The following is a 20,937-nucleotide window of genomic DNA, read 5'->3' as shown; positions in this document are numbered from 1 at the left end:
ACAATGATCATCCGACGACAGTTCGAGTCAGCTTTCACATGCCTCAGATGTAGACTGGCCCAGAATGACTAACTGCTCTGGGCACTGAGGTTATTCATTCTGTGCCTCTTCTCCTTTTGGACTTTGTTTATAGAGAGTAGAATCTTTACTTGTTTCCTCTGTGGAGACCTGGAATATGAATATCTGCATACATCGTTAAGACAGCAGTTGTTTGCATCTTCTAGCAATGTATTTTTATCTTATATTAACTAGTAACAGGATACTTCGAAATTTTGTGGTTTGCATGGTATGTAAAGAAGGGCAAAGCACATGAGAAGTCAAGTGTGCCATTGTTATGATTTTGTTTCCTTCTTTTTTTGGGTTTTAGGTGCTGGAGATATCTTATCAGGCTGGTTCTAGCCATCAAAATGGTGGCATGGTATAATGTATGTAACCTGTAGGAAAATTGGGTGGTGGTTATCTATATATCAGTGGAGAACATTAAACAGTCACCGGGTTAAACATTGTTGTTGTATTAAATATACCTACAACTCTTGATCTATTGCTGTTTCCAGCGAGATCTTTTTATTTATTTATATAAAATAGTTCTTAGAACGCTTAAAATTTAATCACAAAGGGACATTTATTAGAAAGTATCATTTTGGTGGTCTAATCAGTAGAACTTTCTTCAGAGCATTTGCACATAACAAGATTGAACTTTCTTTTATGTTGACTTTTTATGTAAATTTTATGCATTCTATTATAAAAAAGTTATGTATCTAATGTAGAATATTAGTACACTCAATTTCTAAGAGCAAAGCATGGGGATAGGAAAAGAAAGAGAGAAAAAGAATGAAAATGGAAATAATTTTTAGAAAAATTAGTTTTACTCTTCTTCTCACTATTAAAAAAAATGTTTTAGTTTTTAAAATAATAAAAATAAGTTATTGTGCGCATCTCTTATATAAATAGATATATTTTATTATAAAAATATATGTATCTGATATAAAAAATAAATATATTTAGTTTCATGAGCCAATCTTGCAATTACTAAAATTAAAGACCTTTTTTATGGAAATAGCCCGGATTGAATCCTTAAAACCATAATTTATGAATTAAAGGGCTTATATTCGAATCTATGTTTTTGGAAACGGATTCTTTCGAAGAACTCACTGGGAAAACAAAGACCTCTTTTTTAATCTTTCTGCACCGGTGTTTCCCCTTCCAAGTCCACCATCCCTTCTCGATCAAATCATCAGCCTAAACCAAACCCTAATCCTAAGTCATTGTACTTTAGGCTTCATCCTCGGACTCCAGTGGATCCCTAAAAGTAAGTACATATGTCGATCTCTTTATCATCTCTTTTCTTATTGTAGCGTAGATGCATGAAGTAAAAGTTCCTTTTTGAATGGCATTATTTTATCTGTGATCATTAGAAAGAGCTAGATGAGTCTTTGGAACTGGTCTGAATGTTCCTAAATTGTATCTCTTACTGTGCGTCGTACTGTTGCTAAAGTTGATTCTTTTCTCAACAATTCAAATTATTAAAGGAAGTGCTTCTTGCTAATTGAAGCATTGGTACAGATTACTGAATCCCCTAATTTTGACAAAATTAAGTTTTCAATCGTCTGTTGAAGAAATTTCTTTTTGTAGTTGCAGTGTTTGAGAGAGGGTATGAATATAGTGTAACTGCAGCCATTTGTATGCAGACACCTTTAATAGAAAACTTCTGTATGAACTCAGACATTTAAGTACCAGAATGAAGTGATCTCTAGGCAAAAGCTAGATTCTGAGCTAGCAGAGTTTCAAGAGTCAACAGAGAAACATCTAAGCTACTAAACTCTTAAAGAAGGTAGGTGTTGCAGACTTGGTTTTGTACATAAGGTAGCCCTGGGATGGTTCACACCTCAAATAGCAGATTCCAAACAAATTTCGGTGCTGAAACACCTTAGAAACCGACCTCTGTTCAATATTATTGTAAAACTTTAAGGTGGCAAATTTTTGAAGTTGGTGGCAGAACATACTGTGGTGTTAATCAATTTTATATGAATTGTTTATTTATTTTCAGCCTGGCTTTCCTAAGAGGGGCAATTGCATTATGAGGGAATAGTCTGATTTGAAGTGTATTCCATACTGAGAATCCCAAGGATTCTGGGGAGAAGTAATGCAACTTAGAAGCTTCTCACTTGCTTTAATTGTATTAACATATAGTTGTCAGAACCAGAGAAAAAAATAATTAATTAATTGGGGGTTGAGAGAGGAGGGTGCACGTGCTCTGCACGTGCAGCCCCTCCCCTCTCCCTCTCCGGCACGCGACGAGGCGCAGAAAAAAGGGGATTTCATCTAATCCGAATCGGATTAGATTTGATCCTCTTCTAATCTATAAATTAAACCCTAATCCTCTCTCTCTCCTCAATCCCCCCAGTCTTTTTTTCCTCCTTCGTTTTCTTTCTTTTCTCACCGTCGGAGTCGTCGCTGTGGAATAGGATCGCCAGAGCATTGCCGGAGGAATTTGGGATCACCACACTCCTCCTCGGTGAGCCCTCTCTCATCCCTCTAGTTTAATTTAAATTTAAAAAGGTAAATCGAAAATACCTAAATTGGGGATTTCGGCTTCGTCGGCAACTCTCGCTAGACGGCGGCTTCGGGCTGCTGCTTCTCGTGCTCGAGAGCTCCAAGTCGTTAGCCTTGCACCATAGATGCCTTCTGGAAGAGCCCTCGTGGCTCCAGTCGACGTCGGCCTCGGCGTCGGCCGTCGGTGGTGTGTCCTCCTCCACCTCGTGAGGACAACAGAGAGAGAGAGATATATAGAGATAGGGAGGGAGCCGGTCGTGACCCGGAGCCGGTCGTGACCCGCCGCCGGCAAAGTCACCGGCGGCCACTCTCTCTCTCGATCTTTCCCTCCCTTGCGTCGGACGCGAGAAGGGAGAAAAGAAGAAAAAAGGGGTTGGTTGGCTCGGGTTTAACCCGAGCCACCCTTTTTTCTTTTGAATGCGGGTTCGGGTTCGGGTTTGGATTTCGGATCCACAAATCCAACCCGAACCAATTAAATTGGATGGGCTGCGGGCTAAACCGCAACCCAATCCATTTCCTAAGGCCTAGCCCGATTAGTTTCTTTTTGGCTGGGCCTTTTAGATTAGTTCTTTTTGATTTGGGCCGGGCCAGCATTAGCCCAGCCCAACCCAATGGGTAATTAAACCCATTTTAGTTTTTAGAAATATTGATATTATTCAAATTAAAATTTTGATTATTATTTATTATTAAAGGTGGTGATTTTAGTACGTGAGCTAAAGATTTGAGATTTCGGTTGTTTTACCTAGACTCAGGTGAGTGGGTTCACTCACAAATTTATTTTATTATATTTCGTATCTTTGTCAGACCATGTAAATTTTCTGTATGCAAATTATTTATTTTACCCTTACGTGTAAAAATTTAATTGTTGCAATTTCTGTGTGCAAATCTATTTATTTCATCCGTACGTGTGAAAATTTAATTGTTATATTTTCTGTGTGCATTTAATTATTATACTCAGTGCATCACCATACTTCGTGCAAATATTGAAATTTGTGAAAAGAAAAATGAGATTAGTATTGGTACGACTTAGAGAACAGTCCCCGTATAAATCGCTTGCGATTTTTCGTAGTGACTCAAGACTATCTGGAAGCTCAGGGGAAAGTCATAAATTAGATCACTGCGGTGACTTTCTTAGGTGACTCTGGCGGGGTTAGGGAACAGTTCTAGGATGAATGAGAAAATTTCTTAGGTGACTCTAACTTCTCTCAACGGTTAGAGGAAAAGACAGAGTGTGTTGATCACAGGGTGATACCATCTGATGACCCTAACCGGATCAGCTATGAAAAAAAGTCCCGAGCGTCATTTTGAGATGACTTCTAGTTGATGTGGATCCACAGAGTTTAGACCCATTGAGACATATGACAGTATAAATATTGAAAAGATGTTAATATGTTGAAAATGTGCAAGGTTACAAATTGTGACTCTCTCTATTGTTATCTTTGTTATTATTTAGAGAGCATGACTATTGCATACTATTATGGATATTGTTGCTCTTAGTTTAATTTATTCAGCATTAATTTGATTTAAAATTTATTTGGTTTTCGAGTGGATTTCACTCACTGAGCTATAGTTGTTGGTTCATGGATTCTATTTTTTTTGTATTTGTTTATCTATTTTAGGTAATAGTCAGCGGGGCGACTGAGCGAGATGTACCTGGACTCCACCTCCACTTAGGATTCACCTATTTACTTTTCCGCTCTGTTAGATATTTGATGTTTATTGCAATTAGTTTTAAATTTAATAAAGCAGCTTTTTATTTTATTTATTTATTTTATTTTTCCATCGTACACGTAGAAAGTATTGATAAGGCTTCGTGTATCTCAAGTATATTGAGATGCATGGCTGATCATGATTCCTATTTCGGGTCGTGATAATAGTAGTCAAGTTATGAGATAATATTATGAAGATTTTAAGGAGCAGCATTTGTGATAATTATACTATTTTGGCAGTTTTCTCTTTGAATATAGTGTTGTTAAAGTGAATAGTTTACTGCTGGTATGATGACACCATTTTATTGGTACTGGTGTCACTCCCATGTTTTGGCTCTTGATGAAATGAATAATTTAATGCTGGTATAAATACACCATTTAATTTATACTGTTTGCACTCCTTGGTTTTGTTCACGAGGTGTGAGTGTCACTACAACTTGACATGGCATATAAGCTGTTGCATTGTTTAAATGATTCAGTAATTTGCATTAATATCTTTGGTTTTAAGTTTACTGACTTCAATGAATCCTTATTTCAGCAACTTATTTTCTAATCTCAAGGAGAGCAATAAATTGATCATCTCATTTACCAAGTCATTTGTTAATCTAGAAATATGATATTGTACTTCTCTAGATTCCTTCTAATGTACAATAACCCTCTTATATTTGATAGCTGCATTTATAAATCCATAAATTGGTCGAGAACTTATTTCACTAACTTAGTTCCCTTTACCTTTTGCTCACCCAACTTCCTATTTTCTGATTATTACCTGCCACCTGTTTATTACCTATAATCTTTCCAGACATCATTTATGTGGCTTAATTTGAAGAGTTGGGTCAAGAAGGCAGTTAACATTTATCACAAATAGGGAATAATACAAAAAATAGTTTCTTCTTGTGTAGCCATTATACATTTTTTACTTTCCCTTTCAACCACAGGTATGAAGTTATGAACTGTTACATTCTTCACCTCTTAGAAATCTTTGTTAACAACACATAACTTCCATTGATTCTACTCATAAACTTACTCAAATGTTTCTAGGCCAAGTATGGGTACTCGGCTTCAAAATTAGAATCCAAATTAGTGTTCTGTTTTCTCCAGAAATTATTATATCTTTGCATGTGTATGGACTCTAATATGATTGTTCTCTTCTACTTGTTATGGCTTTCTCATAATTCTGAAAACTTTGGAGACAAAAAAAATGGAATCACCAACTAGTACAAAATTTTGAATAAGTTTAAGGGCTTATGGAGTCTAGACTGTAGATATTTTCATAGGTCTTGTTCAACTTCATTTTTCAGACAGTATATTACAGGTGCAATTGAGTAGATCTTCCCTTTATCTCCTTTGAAAGTTGACTTTCGCTATGGAAATGGCAAAAAGAGAAGCAAAGAATAAAGGGAAGGCGAGAAGGGCAACAGCGACCACTCCTAAACGGTTGTGGTGAAACCCAAAGTAATCTTCTAAGAATGAAGCAACTGATTTGGTTTCTCCCAACACCATTATCTCCTTTTGTAAATCTCCATATTGTGAAGTAAATAGGCCATTTATTACCCAGGACAAGGGGCAGATGTAATAAAACCAAATCCACCACTTTGGAATTTGCTGCAAGCAAGAAAATTACAGTGAGTTTTATGTATCATATATGTTGCCATCATGAGTTCATATTAGGACTCCTTAGTAACATCCTTCAATAGACAAATCATAATGTAACCAAAATTCATGCTACTTGCTAACTAATACATTTACACAGCACTATGCCTCGTGATATTTGTTTGTATATATATTTCTTTACCTTGAATTTTGGGCATATTTTTTTGTGCTTGAAGTTTCAACAGCTGATTTATGTATAAAAAGAAAACCTCTTGCATTATATCTTAGCTGCTAGAATTCTATAGATACATAGCAGGTGTGATGTATATTCAATTTAGATTTCTTTGCACCTAGGGTATCATGATTGATGATTCATAATGTTCAATTCCTTAATAATTTGGCAAATCTCATTTGTTTACAAGGAAAAGTGAAGTTCAAACTTACTGGACTAGGCACAATGAAGCCTGAAAAAATGTTTTGCAATTGGTAGCAGGCAGATGCTAATATTGATGCCATTTGAATGTCCGGGGTCAAGGAAGCTAGCATCATCCCAAGGTATGTGTAATACAGCAATGTGCAGAACATGGTGTAAAAGAACCATAAGAACTTATATGCTGTCCAGGCATATCCAATGGCTGGATATACTATGACAAGAAACAATATTACCTGGATTAGCACATAAGGGATCTCGACCGCTACCTGGAAAAATATAGAGAAGTTTTATACAGGTCAACATCCAGGAAATGGTAATCCTTCCCTGTGTAATAGTTTATGGTGATCCTTATTATATAGACCTGCGCAAAGGAGTAGGCCCACAGAGAGTACATTCCTGCAAAGTTTTCCCTGTATACAACTGTACGCTCAGTTGCAATATATGGTAGAACAGATGCACAGTTTTTTATGCCATTGAAGAGAGTGGCAGAATACATTAAGCCCAGCATGTTGAACAGATCTTGTTGGTTGTTTCTGCAAAAGAAGAAATGAATGACAGATTTAGTAATTTGTACTCTGGTTGTTAGCTAACATTGTTGTCAGCAATCTACTTCCTTGCCAAAGGGTTTTTTAATTTTGCGCTTACTTTCTATCTTGAATCTTAAACATTCAATAGCGATTACCTAAAAGATGATATGTTTTGTTTTTCAATGTCAGTTTTAATAGAACTACTAGATCTGACTGAGGAAAATAATATTTAAAAGGGAAAATTGTATTTCATACCATTGTAGTTTGATTTAAATTTTATAAAACCTTCGTGTATTTTCAACTTAAGCAGTTAACACTTATATGGTCATGACTAAAGTGTAACATTTTTCTTAATCATCGTATTTGATCATATTAGAGATCGTATTTAAAGATTCTCATCAGAGACAATGTTGTAGAGGATTGATAGACTTTTCTAATATAACACAAATAAGATTTTAAATGATAAAGATATGATAAATATATATATATATATATATGTTCTTGTCATATCTTTGTTATCTAAAATCTTATTATTACTATTATTATTTTATATGTATTAGAAAGCTATCTAATCTTCTACAACTCTATTTTTAATAAGGATTTTTAAATTCGATCACTAGTGTGGTTAAATATGATAAAAATTTATTATTATAGTTTAGTCAAGTCTATATAAGGGTTAAGTGCTTAAGTTGAAAATACATAGGAACTTATGAAATTGAACCAAACCACATGAGAGGAAAATGCAATTAACCCTGTTTGAAATTGTTGGGGCCAATGTGATGTTTACTCCAATGCGCAGCTTCAAGAACATTCTTATTGCTATAGTATCCAAAATGTTTTGTTTTTTTCCTCACTTTGGTTATTTGGTTCACAGATCTATCCTTTCAATTTTCACATTTTTCAGTCCATTAGGATTTAGGACAAGAGATTGTAATCACTAATTGTATTGTTGACTGCTACTGTTCAAATTTGTTGTCTTTTTTTCTCATTGTTAGCTCATTAACTACTCTAAAAGGTTAAGCTGTAAGCAAGCAATAGTATTAATATTTTTAATTCTAACACTCCTTACTTCTTGGCTTGAGATGTTGTAATTGCACTGAGAAGTAGATTTCAATTTAGTAGTGAAGGTTTTATATTTTAAATGACAGTTTAGCCTAGTGGGTTTTGACTCTGAAGTAGAAACTCCTGCTTAATGTTTAATATATCAACTACTCTAAAATCTTAAGTAATTTTTATCTTTTATATCTAACATGCTTCTTTTCTGCCTTTATGTCTAGGAAAAGTAATGGCAGTTTATAGCTTTGATTGCAGAATACTTTCTTGCCTGATTTTGCTTTGGCCAAGAATTCAGCATGAATAAGACGAGGGTTAATGCTAGTTGATTGCTACTAGTATGCTGTATGCCATTGTTTTCTGGAGCCTTTCAACTTTAGGACGTTCTGTAAGATGTTGAGTAAGGTCAGGGGAAAATGCTGAATGAATGAGGATGGCAATAATGAAAGTTGTATGCTGAAATATCTACTCAAGAGCAAAGCAGAGAGAATTAACTCAAAGAGAAAATTTTGGGCTTTCACAGAGATACTATATGAATGCAGTAAATAGAAAAGATCCCTTAACAGCCGACGAATATGCATGGCTCCCAGGTAAGAGCAGATTTTCTTTCTAGCACTGACTGTTCTTGTCCTAAGGATGTCTCTGAGGTTTGATTTTTCAAGTGTATCTTCTCCTCTTTTTTTAATTTATAAAACCACTATTCACTTGATATTCATCTAATCAAAATAATAAAGGCATCAGCCATTGATGGACATGAAATTGGTTTAAGTTTTGAATTCTGGATTCCTCTTTATAGTTAGGGGTAAGGGGGTATTTTTTAAACATTAAAGGATATAGGTGTACTTTAGATATCCTAGTACATGCCTTTGTAGGCCTACCTAGATTCTCACTGGACTGATGCACATATGTCATATGGATATATGTGCAAGCTTTCATACCCTTCTAAGGTAGTTAGTTAGCAATTCATGTCATGTTGTACATATGCCATATATAACACCTCAAGATATTAAAATATACGAACTGCTGGAAATGTGAGATGTGAAGTAGATCAATACTTACATTCGTTTTCCATGCTTCCAGAATAGTACTGCAAATATTGTGGACGAGACAATCATAAATATCATCCGCACCAAGTTATATGAAGGACTTCTCCAATAAGACAAGCATTGCTTCCACAGGCATGCTTTGAACTGTACCCAGTCATTTTGTGGAAAATGATTTGGAAAACTAATGTCCTTTGAATTATGAGGTGGTGTGCTCAACTTCTTGACCAACACCTTATTGACCCTTCAAGTAGAAAATAAGATTTAAAGATACTGGTAAGTAGGATGCCATTAATTCTGCCTATAATATGGCAGCACTAGCATATTTTCTAAACAATAAGATAATATGAAGTTTGTATTATGATATCTTGAACACTCCAAACCCCAAAGTGTATCTGCACCAGTGGCTCACAAATTTTTTTTTCTATGAATTTGAAAACAATAGACAAACAAAAAATAGACTCACTTATAAAGAGAAGATTCCCTGTAAATTTGTGCAAAATCTATTCGAAGTTGTGTCTCAATTGATGGAGAGGTAACTTCTAACATCCATGTTGCTGGATTATAGTTATTTTTTATTCTTGGCACTCCGGAAATACCCTGAGAAAGGAAAAGATAGCAGTAAAGCAGTTTTCTCAGTGTCCTCCTTGATATAAGTTATATACAACAGAATAATCCAATAGCTCATTAGTAAGACTTTATTGGATATCTATATTGTTGTTTGATTGAATTTTCGATGAGCCCTTCATTTTCTATCCCTAGTTTATAACTGGAGATAATTTAAGAAAGACAATTTGATATAAAATAGTCTAAACATTGTCCGTTGCAAATTGGAGGAATTACATGAATGCTCTTCATCTCTAGGTTCAAACATAATTGAACAAGGCTCCCTGATAATTGTCTCTTCCTTCTTTTTTCTTTTTTCCTATATTTGCTTTCATTATTCAACTATCTTAAGTAGTGATATTCCTGGATGCTTGTTTATGGATCATTGGTGCATCTATATTTATTTAAAGCTGGTCACTTTAATATGTTATTCCATTATTCTTCTTTATTTATATATAGATGGGAACATAAAAAAAGATAAAATGATGGAAATCCTGGCTTCTTAACTTCTATCCTCTACACACCAGCTTGTTCTGTTAATTGCATGCATATGCAAAACAGATGGACTATGATGGCTATATCTTAGTATTTTTTCTCTCACAGTTTCAGAGCATTTACTTGTAGCTACTTGTAAATTAGTCTTAATTCATTGAACCTTGTCATTGTTCCACGAAAGCAAAAGTTAGTGTACATGAGTGAACTTGAGAATTAAAAAATAATCACAGAACTATCTTGTTCATCAACTTGCCTCAAAATATTCAATAACTTTACTTGAGTGTCGTCCTAGCGGTCCAGAGTAGATCAATTGCCCACCCTTTTTCATCAGAATCAGCTGTAACAGGACAATAGAAGGTACTTATAGTCTTTTACAGAAAACATACTATTTTATCTGGAAGCCTAGACAAAAAGAAATTTCAAATATCTTTTTAATAATTGAAGACCTTAAACCAAATGCTAATTCTTATTTTAGGTAGGTCTGTTTTTGTTGCTTTGAATAGACATTTCAGTATAGTTTGGTCCGCCCTGTATAATTTACCTTGCATTTTTCTAGTTGGTTTTCAGCATTTTATTTAATACCTTCAAACCACTGAAAAGTGAAAACAGGTGTTTTTTAAGAAAAGCTTTAATTTCCTACAAGGACCTCTTGCTGTAATTTGTAAGATCTTTACATTTTCAGTAATAAAATAGAGGAAGACAAGTTACCTCATCAAATGCCTCAAGTATATCAATGCTTGGTTGATGGATAGTACAAACAACTGTCCTTCCTGTTTCAGCAACAATTTTCACTGCACGCATGACAATTGCAGCTGCTCTAGCATCTAACCCTGAAGTTGGTTCATCCAGAAATATAATGGAAGGATTAGAAACAAGCTCTACTGCTATTGTTAGCCGTTTCCGTTGCTCTGTAGATAGACCATAGACACCTGGCCTTCCAATCAAAGTATCTCTGATTTCATCAAGTTCAATAGCTTCCAGAACTTCATTTACAAATTCCTGAACATCACAGGATTGTCCCATAACGTCATCATATTATCTGATGGTAAGTAAACCCATATACTGAGTAGAAATACTTTTCTGTACAAGCAGCTTACATTTCTTGTTTTGGAATTTATTTCTGGAGGTAGACGCAACCAAGCTGAAAAGGCTACAGATTCCTCTACTGTAATTTGTGGGGAATGTATGTCGAACTGTTCGCAGTAACCTGATATCCTAGTGAAGGTTTTTTGTACCTTAGGGTATCCACCGATTCTTATTTCTCCTTCAAGTATGCCCCCAGTTTTCCTTCCAGCAAGAACATCCAAGAGGGTAGTCTTCCCTGCTCCGCTGACACCCATTAGTGCTGAAAGAATTCCCGGCTGGAAAGTGCCAGTTATATTATGGAGTAGTTGAAGCCTTTTTTCCATGTAGTCTTGTTGTCTCATTTTCTACAAAATAAGCATTAGCTGAAAGCCAGTTCACAAAGGTCTGAGTACCTAAAGTAATGAATAGCTTAGCATTACCGGAGTATCGACGTAGTAATTTATATCTGAAAATGCTACAGTGAAGGGAATAAAAGGTAAGACCATCTTCCCTGCACGATCAACCAGAATATTTTTAGTTTAATTCACCATGCAAATATATAACCCTTTTGACTTTTTCTGTCATGTAATATTTTTTTCGAATCTTATTGAAAAGGGACATAATCGATGTACCAATTGTTCCAGGGCTGCGGCACACTTTAGCTGCCATGTAATGTTTTTTCTGATCTTATAAAAAAGGGAGAGAATCATCTTACCAGTTCTTTTAGGTTCTGTGGAACTTCTTGTGGATTCACTTTTGGTTTTATTCATTGGATCTGTTGGTTTATCAAGATTTTTTTCTCCTTGTAGTTGAGCAAGCTTTTCACGAGAGATGATAGCTCGGGAAACTCCAGGAGCTGTGTAGAACTTATCAGCATTGGGGTGCAAATGTGCATGTTTATGTGAGTATTTTAAAGCATATTTTCCAAGCAATACATATCAACTTTAGATAAATCTTACATCTTTTAAAAGTCAAGGCCAAAGTAAATCCTGTGTTGAACAATATGATGAACCCAAACAATGCCCCAACTGCTATCCAGTAAAAGTAGCCCTTGTAGTTAAGTCCACGGGCTGTCAGAACTTGATGCCCAATTGTTGTGCGTGCTAATGAGATCTATAAGTTACAATAATAATAACCAGATAGGGAATAGTTAGATGGTACTTGTCAGTTGAGCATATGTGCGACTCCAATTAATCAGTGTTCTTTTCACCTTTTGCCATCGTGGTGCCAGAAACTCGTTTAGAGCTAGCGCTATCTCAACATATGTCAATGGAGAAACCCAGAATCCCCATGTTAACCAACTTGGTATAGAGTCTGCAACAAAAAAGTGGTGTCTTCACTATATTTATCTCTGCAATTTGCTTAGAGGAGTGAAAAGCTACAAACTGTCTTACAATGAGGGAGAAGGAAGCCTCCAAGTAGAAGAAGCACCACTATACACAGGCTAGCAGAAAATGTAGAAGCCTCCATTGTTTGGAAGTATGATGCGACAAGCCGGTACATGGATACTGACAATTGATGGACCAAAAATAATAGAAGAAGCTGACGAAAGAACCTAAACTAATCACAAGAATATGAGAATTTAAGCTGGTAGTAGTTTGACACATGCACAATAACTTTGCAGAAGCTTTTAAGAATTTAATTCTCAAATGATACTTGCCTTGTTGCTTCAGGACTATAACCAATAAGATAATAAGTAAGGGATGTCCAAACAAACGACTCTAGTAAGGAGATCGGGATCTTTAGCATAGAAGCTGGAATTGCATATGCCCATGCAGGATAGAAGTAAAGATCCCTTTGCTTGTAGAAAACTGAAAGTCTAGAAACTGTCATAGGTAACTCTGGATTTCCATTTACCATTAGTAGTAGGAGTGAGAAGAAGAGTGATCCCAGGTAATAATTAGCATGAAGTATGTCAATCCCCATTTGTGTACGTAAAAATACTGTGCCAGTGATGATTGCAACAATGGCAATCTGCAAGATGAGGGAGAGGTATATCAATTTGATTTTTGAATGAAAGTCACATGATAAAACATTCCTTGGAGTACCTGAGTTGCTTTTGATATGTAAACAAATGAGTTCCTTTTCATAAGAAGCAATTCCCTTGCCATACAGGCTTTGAATATCTCCCATTTTGGCAATGAATATAAACTGAATGACAGAGCATCTTTATGACACTGGGACTTGTCATAAGGCTTTGATAGGTCTTCATTTAGTCTTTGCCCAATGTTATGTGATTTGAACATTTCAGCAAATTGGTCAACAGAAATGTAACTGTAATTACCACGCTGACGGACCCAGTACTGCTCCTGATCCTTCTTGGACAAAACCTATAGATAATATGAACTTGGATGAGCTAATTTTGGCAGTGTACAGGAAAATAGAAGCATAATCACTTGATGGCATTGCTGTGAATTCATTAATACCTCCTGGAGAAAGTCAGCTGTTCCTTTTCTTTCTGGGCACTTGAAACCACACTCTCCGAAAAAAGTCGGGACATGACTACAAGGACCATTGTATACAACTTTTCCTTCTGCCATTAAGATTATGTCATCAAAGAGATTATAGGTCTCTGGTGCTGGCTGCAGAAGTGAAACCACAACAGTATATTCTGCAACATGGGCCAATTGTTGGAGGCAAGAGATAATTTGGAAGGTAGTAGCGCTGTCTAAGCCAGTCGATATTTCATCCATGAAAAGAGCTCTTCTTGGTCCTATGAGCATTTCTCCTAGCAAATGCAAATAGTAAAAAAATCAAATGAATAGTAATCTGTTAGAAAAGAAACATAATTTGTTTGAATGGTAAACATGATGACTCTTCCATTAGTTCCTTGGCTCTAAAGAAAAAGTAATTCAAATGCATTGAGTCAATTTCCCACTAGGTTACCTGTAGTTAGTCTTTTCTTCTCACCTCCTGATATGCCACTTATCATGGCATCCCCCACCATTGTGTCTGCACATTTGTCCAACCCCATGATCTAATAAACAAGAAAATCCCATATAAGGATGGAAAACCTTACTTACAATGTCTTCACTGGTCCAATAATCAGTAGATAAGTACCTTCAAAATGTAATCTGTTTGGAGACTTCTTTGTAGTCCCTCTGCAGATATTGCCTATAACAACAAATTTTATTTTCATACACAAGAAAACATGTTGATCTGTATTTTATTATGATGACTGTCAACTTTAAGCTCATGTTATTTGCATCATTGGAAATTTGAGTCCTGTATATAGAGATCATTGCATTTCTAATCTTGTTGATTCCATTCATACAGATTGTATGCTATCATGAGAAGTGGAAAATAGCAACTATGCTTCACCTTCATATATGTGTCTATATCATGATCGGGGATTATTCCTGCCTGCTTCTCCCTTCTACAGACTTCCTTCATAATTTCTTCACGAGGTACATGATCAGTAATTCATGATGATTCTCTATGGTCAACTTTAATTTCAATTGCAAGATAGCTTGACATTTAGTGTCCTTACCTGCTCTGCTACCAACACCTTGAAATCGTGCAGAGAAGTCCAATGTCTCTCTTACTGTCATCTCAGGAGTATGCAGATCATATTGGCTTACATAAGCTGATGTTTTCGCAGGAACAAACTCATTTAATTTGTAGCCATTGTATTCAACTTCTCCAGTTACCTATGAAAAGAACTTGCTGAGTTATGGTCAGAGATTGTAAGTTTCATCCTTAAATGCTGAAAATGTTAAGATGATCAAAGTTCTCACTCCTAACTGTATTTTGTGGGTATATATATTCAATCATGTTTCTATCCAATATATTTAATAAAAACTTAAAAAACAACAACAACAACAAAAAAAAAAAAAACGTGAAGTCTATAGTCTATTGATGCCTGACTGAACATGCACATCTAAGATTTCAATGTGGTTCATCATAGGCATCAAAATGTTAGAAGATAATGATAAATTACATGAGATATCAATAACCAAGGATTGTTTGTGCAAGTGGCACATGCCGTGCTAATACCCTGTTAGCACAACTACTGTGTCGCTGGCATGCCTCTAAGTAGGTTTTTATGGTACTTATACATATTTTAAGTTCTATTTGTTATGTATTAAAGTCTACATTAGAGTTTTTTATTACTAGATGACATTGTAAAAGATCTAAATATAACATTAGTCAAATAGAAACCAAATAAAAATATGATTCAACATATAGTAGCAAATTTTAGCTTCATTTTGCTACATCTACAGTCATTAATCTCATATTTGTTTTTTTAAATCAAAGGAAATAGGAAGAGAAATTAAGAAAATCATATCTTTTGATGGAACTTGAAGTTCCTATACTTGGGTCTAAACTCTTTTTCCTCATTTTCTTCCTTTTTTGGTTTGGGATATTACCTGCAAAGAGATCTCAAAAAGGGGTCTCTTTGAGTAAGCTAAATACATATCACGTGCCAGTCAGGATGTCCCTCTCAGTGCTCTATCTGTATCAAGCGATACAAGCAACGTAGGCTGTGCAAATTGGCATGGGATGACATGCTGCAGCGCAGTGGAGTGCCATTGCCCATGCCATGTGCTGGCACACCCTTGGCACGACATGTGTTGACCGGCACAACAATCCTTGATCAATATTTTATGATTTGAATTATTTAATTTTGTTATCAACTTGCAATAAACTTCTTACAAGTTGCTTTAGCCTTCATTTTTTGATATGATAAACTTGCTGCTGGAGCTTCTGGAAGAAAGCAGAATGCCACAACACTGCCAACTTCTTTCTTTGTTGTTACCTCACCAGGTTAGACTATGTGATATTCGATCTTGTTTTATTACTGCAAGGATAGGCTGATAGGTTTGGACTTGGTACCGTAACTGGTTTTTGTCTACTTATCTCCACTTGCTTCATCAATGCGTTATAATTGGGGTTCTGTTGGGTTATATCTCACCAGATTTATATTATACTTTAAGCTGGTTGAGACATATTATAACTGATTTGGAATTATAACTTGTCTTTACTAAACCTGACCCATTAAAGCCCAAAAATCAATTGTCTTTCAGGATGTTACCTAGTACCAATCTTACCTACCATGCAGTGCGCCTTTCTTGGTTTTGTGTTCACTAACAAACTATTGTTAATGAAGGATCAAGGAATTTCAACTACTTGTGGATTTGTGTTCTTTTCTTAGGGGAACAAAACCCCTTAATTTGTACAGATAGCATTTAAGAAGCAAGTCAAAAGATACAAGATTACAAACCTTAAGCGATTTGTCCAGTCTCCCAGCTAGTGCTTGTAATAGGGTGGTTTTTCCACATCCTGGGGGTCCAAGTAGAAGAGTCATCCTGCAGACCTGTGAAAACTGAGTCAAAACTATCTTTATGTAAAACAAAATAAGAACATAATATTGCTAATTTGTTTTATTTCTGTATAAGGATATTATAGTTGTGTCCCAGAGAACTTTGCAAACAGCCTTCAAGAGAGTAGCACTTTTGTTCAAGAACAAAGGGCAATAATTATGTTTTGAAATAAACATAGATTTAACTTGAAGTACTTTCCTGGAGGGCTTGATGATCCCATTGACATCTTTTAAAATCCTAATCTTAGCTTCTTGGGGCTTCAAGCCTGGCAACTTGGCAAGAACCTGGTCAATACAAATACACATTACTGCATCGCAGATTAGCAACTGAAAGGCCTGCTCAATACAAATACATTTTACTGGCATTGCACATTAGCAACTCAAGTAGTGTCATTTGTTAGACCTCCCTAAACTATTTTTTTGCATTTCATCTTGTGGTAGTTGATACAATGAATTAGCTTGTGCAAACCTTTAGAATCTTATTGTTATATTTTACTACCAAGGGCTTTGCCCCTGAAACATGAAATATCGGTGTAGTGCGACTGTTTTATCAGTTCTACATTTTCTATGCAAACTAAGGCAGTAATCTAGTTGTTAGAATATTCCTGCAAAATATATTGGCCAAACAGCTTGGAAGACACTCTTGATGGTGGATCTAATTATGCAAATTAGCCCCATCAAGAGCATAGTATAGAAGGTTAATCCATACTCATCTAACAATAAGAACAACAAATTTAGCTTCTTGCTTACTGAGACCATGAGCTTGGCACTGTTCCATAAGGTTGGTAAGGGCTTCCCTTGGACTACTTCACACTCTGCTTCAACATGTAGATTTCTGTATCTCACCTCTATAGTGGGCAAGTTCACATTTACTCTGTAAAAGCAATGTGAATGTTAGATACAATTATATGAAATAAACAAGCCACCGCTATCTGATTTTGTGTACATAAAAATCTTGCATGATATAGGAAGATGAGCCTACCTGTCTATTCTCTCTCTTTGCTTCTGCAACAACCGAAGGTTATCATGCTCAATATGCTTTATTAGTTTCTCAATGAATGTGTGCCTTTCTAATGCCCCTAACTTCGTAACCTCTGTTGCTTCCTTCTCTTCCTGTTCTGAATCACCATTTATAACATTGTTGAACTGATCAAACATTGATGTTCTTGTTTGTTCATACGTCCGTAGCCTTTCAATTTCTGCCCATTTCAACTCGTACTTATCATTATCCTCAGTTGCTGAAGTGCTACACTTTCTGCATAAATTTGAATCAGCAACTTGTGTTGGGGACCTTGTACTCCTGCTTACTTCTAGTTCCCTATCAGAGCTCTCAGCTGCATTTCTGCCTACTATCTCAGTCATTCTTCTTAGAAATCTTTTATTCTCTCAAAAGATATATATATACACCCTTCTTTTACTCCTTAAATAGTAAGATGACGACAGACATTACATCAGCAGTCATGAATGATTACTGTAGCTTGATATCTGATTGGTACATTATGAAATTTAAGTTATGGAAAGTTGACTCCTTCAATAATAAGTTGTTTAAAGTAACACAAGATATTCTCTTTCAAGCATATGTGTTTTTTCTAACAGTGGAAAGTAGCCGAAGGTTCCTAACTGAATTATGTATTACTGAGCACTGAGCAGACATCCATCTACTTTATTTATCTTCTGCTTTAAAATACTTTGGAATTCCTGATATGCCCTGGTTATAAAATTGATAACTTTGTAATGGGGGTCGATTCAGCATCTTAACATCATACATCTGTTGGTTAGAGTCCACGAAGTTTTCAGTCATTGTTTATGATATAATTGTTGTCTAAATATCTCTTGCCAAAGCAATTCTAGTTGGCATTATTTTCTCTATTAAGATAGTGTTTGGTTGGTGCATAGGAGAAACTTATTTGTGAATTACATCTCCTTTATACATGCTTTGCAAACAAACACGCATTTATATGCACTTTAGTCAAAACTTTACATAAGGTAAGTAACATGATAATTTGTGCACGAATTACTATTACAGACGAAGAGATGTGATAAACTTATGCACATAAGCATAAGGAACATAGTTACCAATTAACATTTCTACACTATCCAAAGTAACAAATATGTCCTTATAAAATAATAAGTATAATATTTTACTATAAACCAATATTATTATTATTAATATGAATAAAATTAATATTCCCTTTACCAAAATAACCTTTTTTAACATTACTTAAGCACAGAATATTTAATTATATTAAATACATTAGAACTAATATATCTCATAGGGGAAATATGGTAATTGACATAAAAAATAACCAACATCATTTCTTACTTAATGCAATCATTACGTTGTGGCAAACTAAACACTTAAAATATGCATAAACTTAAGTAGGTACATAATTTGCCTATTTATTCTTAAAAGGCCTTATACACCAACCACATGAGAATTCAATAATTAGAGTACTTCAGTTGGGTGCAGTACTAAGTTTTGACTTCTTAAATTTTTTTAATTTTCAGAAACGTCATTTTACTAACCAATTTTTTATATCAATTTGGTGCTTTAAGATGTAATGATTCAACAAAGACTATTCTATACAATGCTCAAAAAGTGTTAAGCTTGAAAGAATACATAGTATCACCTCAGACTCCATCTAAGATAGTAGTGTTAAGCTTACTAGACTTGAAATCTATAATGCTGTGGTGTTGATATCTGATGACAATTGAAGACTGTTCCATGGATTCCATCCTTGCCCTTTATGTTTTCGATAAGTTACGGCACTGAGAAAAGTAGTTTGAACAAATATCAGTATATCAGTATATGTATGTCTATATATGCTATGCACTTGAATAATATATCTCAGGCTTTAAGGAAGAATTCTTTTTTGTTTCCTTTTAAGAGGAAAGCTTTTTATCTTTTTTGGTCTATTAAAACAATAGAACGTTAAAGGATTGTAATGCTTAGAAAAAGGATGACATACCTGTCATGATAATTCTTCTTAATGTGAATGTTACTCGAATGCGATCTCTTCTTCTACAAACTGTGTGATTTTATTTTTTCAGAACCATATTCTGCAAGCACCATGGTATTTATCCTGTAATGCTGCAACAAAGGCCATTCATCACCCTCTCTTGTTATGGATGAAGAGCTCTCCTATAGAAATCTCTCTGATGTTTTTTTTTTTCTTTTTTTTTGTTGAGAAAGGATGTTTTTTAAGTTAGTTGTGCCGATGATTATATATATAAGTTGGTTGTGCATGTAAGAGAAACATCACATCTGTTGTAATTATGTCAATGTTTCCATGTACTTAGCCGTCATCAATATAAGATATTTTTTTCAGTCTCAGGCCTCACATTATTGACTTATTTTTTGTCAACTCTGCCTTCTTCTTTTTTTTGTGGACATTTCCTAGTTTTTCTCTTGTTATATTCCAGTATTTGATTGTAATAGAGTTGATTTAATTTATGTCAGATTCATATTAGCTAACTGTTTGCAGTAATTGAGAGTTGCCAAACACCTGCAATGCGCTCCACTCTCATCATTAATGGAATGGCATAGTATATCCATCATCCCCAAACTTTTGTTGCTAAAAGTAAAAGCTCCTCCAAATGGGAATCTTCTTGTAGAGGGTGGCAATGGCTTTCCAAATCATGACTAGTTTCACTAGATTAGCATATCTATGGAGAGCAATGAGAGATGAATCAAATTGAATTGAAGGAAATTTTGCATTAAACATCCTGCCTTTTAATATATATGTGGTTTTTGTGGTTAACACCTTCCAATGATGTCGATTGGCAAATTAATTAATTTTTACCAGAAGATTGATGGAAACATGTCAAGTGCTGCAACAATGCATAATGGAGTCTGCATCAGGATGTTCAACCACTCAAACCATATTAGGGAAAAGAAGATACTTTAAGAGAGACATAATCTCTTCTTTCCATTTACTTTTAGATTGCGACAAAAAGTTAGGCTGCTATAATTATTTTCAGAAGATTTAAAGAGGAATGATCCCTTTGCCCCTTTGAAAAAAAGTGTGGTTGTGGAGGAGAACATCTCAAAAATAAATAATATAATCAAGAGAATTAATATTATCTAAAGTACTATTTTGGGTACCACAAAAATAAAAATTAGGGATTTTATTTTATGTATGTTTGTACATTTTTTTTTTGGTTGAGAAAAACTAAATCTTAGACTTACGGATAACATTTACACAACTGGTGACGCTACAACACTACTAAAACTAGCAAATATAACTATAAGAAACAAAAGAATAAACGACACTAGCTACCGGATAGCTACTCATTAATTTCAATAGCATCCTTGCTCTGTGTATACATCAGCAGCCAAAAATTTTTAGACCGGCTTTCCTTTTTAGGCTTGTTTAATAGATAAATAAGTCATTAATTCAATAAACTAGCTCCCGAGGCATCTTAAGTTTGGAATTATTGAAAGTCTTGTTATTCTTTTCAGCTAAATTAATCAAATGTAAGCAGTTATCCATATCCTTTAAAGACTTTTGTAATTACTCTTCACTCTTTTATGTTT

General features: G+C 35.0%; 1 protein-coding gene and 1 long non-coding RNA gene across 18 annotated transcripts; one reads left to right on the top strand and one right to left on the bottom strand.

The window, feature by feature from the left end:
* The first annotated feature begins 1,114 nt into the window (after positions 1 to 1,114).
* LOC140788706 (uncharacterized) lies at positions 1,115 to 19,728 on the top strand. Of its 11 annotated transcripts, none has more exons than XR_012109076.1 (8): positions 1,115 to 1,309; positions 4,173 to 5,887; positions 6,278 to 6,410; positions 8,115 to 8,458; positions 11,887 to 11,978; positions 14,354 to 14,484; positions 15,746 to 15,844; positions 19,452 to 19,728. It is a non-coding gene; the product is annotated as an uncharacterized lncRNA (long non-coding RNA). The 11 variants fall into 11 exon arrangements; XR_012109071.1 differs by lacking the exon at positions 15,746 to 15,844 and adding an exon at positions 14,679 to 14,763; XR_012109069.1 differs by lacking the exon at positions 15,746 to 15,844 and adding an exon at positions 14,601 to 14,763.
* On the bottom strand, positions 5,465 to 19,509 carry LOC140788705 (ABC transporter G family member 41-like). 7 transcript variants are annotated; one of them, XR_012109065.1, is made up of 27 exons: positions 19,370 to 19,509; positions 19,067 to 19,169; positions 17,383 to 17,734; positions 17,151 to 17,274; positions 16,603 to 16,685; positions 16,302 to 16,389; positions 14,568 to 14,727; positions 14,399 to 14,475; positions 14,138 to 14,191; positions 13,964 to 14,054; positions 13,504 to 13,805; positions 13,126 to 13,407; positions 12,738 to 13,051; positions 12,472 to 12,632; positions 12,288 to 12,391; positions 12,037 to 12,190; positions 11,793 to 11,933; positions 11,518 to 11,588; positions 11,110 to 11,442; positions 10,721 to 11,011; positions 10,266 to 10,349; positions 9,378 to 9,511; positions 8,928 to 9,155; positions 8,140 to 8,254; positions 6,650 to 6,821; positions 6,300 to 6,554; positions 5,465 to 5,867 (listed from the first exon to the last, which is right to left on the bottom strand). XR_012109065.1 is itself a non-coding variant. In XM_073138096.1 (26 exons), exons 2-26 carry the CDS (start codon positions 19,134 to 19,136, stop codon positions 5,601 to 5,603), a joined length of 4,392 nt encoding a protein of 1,463 aa, XP_072994197.1. In that variant the 5' UTR covers positions 19,137 to 19,169; positions 19,370 to 19,509; the 3' UTR covers positions 5,465 to 5,600. The 7 variants fall into 7 exon arrangements, 6 of the variants coding, with proteins under 6 accessions (XP_072994197.1, XP_072994200.1, XP_072994198.1 ...); XM_073138096.1 differs by lacking the exon at positions 8,140 to 8,254; XM_073138099.1 differs by lacking the exon at positions 8,140 to 8,254 and having other exon boundaries at positions 19,031 to 19,169; positions 19,370 to 19,459.
* Positions 19,729 to 20,937: the final 1,209 nt, after the last annotated feature.

Source organism: Typha latifolia, chromosome 5, assembly GCF_019914945.1.
Source record: "Typha latifolia isolate L0001 chromosome 5, TyphaL0001v2, whole genome shotgun sequence".
NCBI lineage: Eukaryota > Viridiplantae > Streptophyta > Magnoliopsida > Poales > Typhaceae > Typha > Typha latifolia.
The sequence above is the reverse complement of the archived record's forward strand: the minus strand, read 5'-3'. Positions and strand labels throughout refer to the sequence as shown.

Bases quoted from the DNA above. Each gene is read 5' to 3' on its own strand.
- LOC140788705 (XM_073138096.1), bottom strand. From the start codon at position 19,136: ATGGAATCCATGGAACAGTCTTCAATTGTCATCAGATATCAACACCAC. The intron at 6,555-6,649 runs GTCTATATAATA...ATATTTTTCCAG, and splicing joins GGGCCTACTCCTTTGCGCAG to GTAGCGGTCGAGATCCCTTA. The intron at 5,868-6,299 runs GTAAGTTTGAAC...TCTTGCTTGCAG, and splicing joins GCTTCATTGTGCCTAGTCCA to CAAATTCCAAAGTGGTGGAT.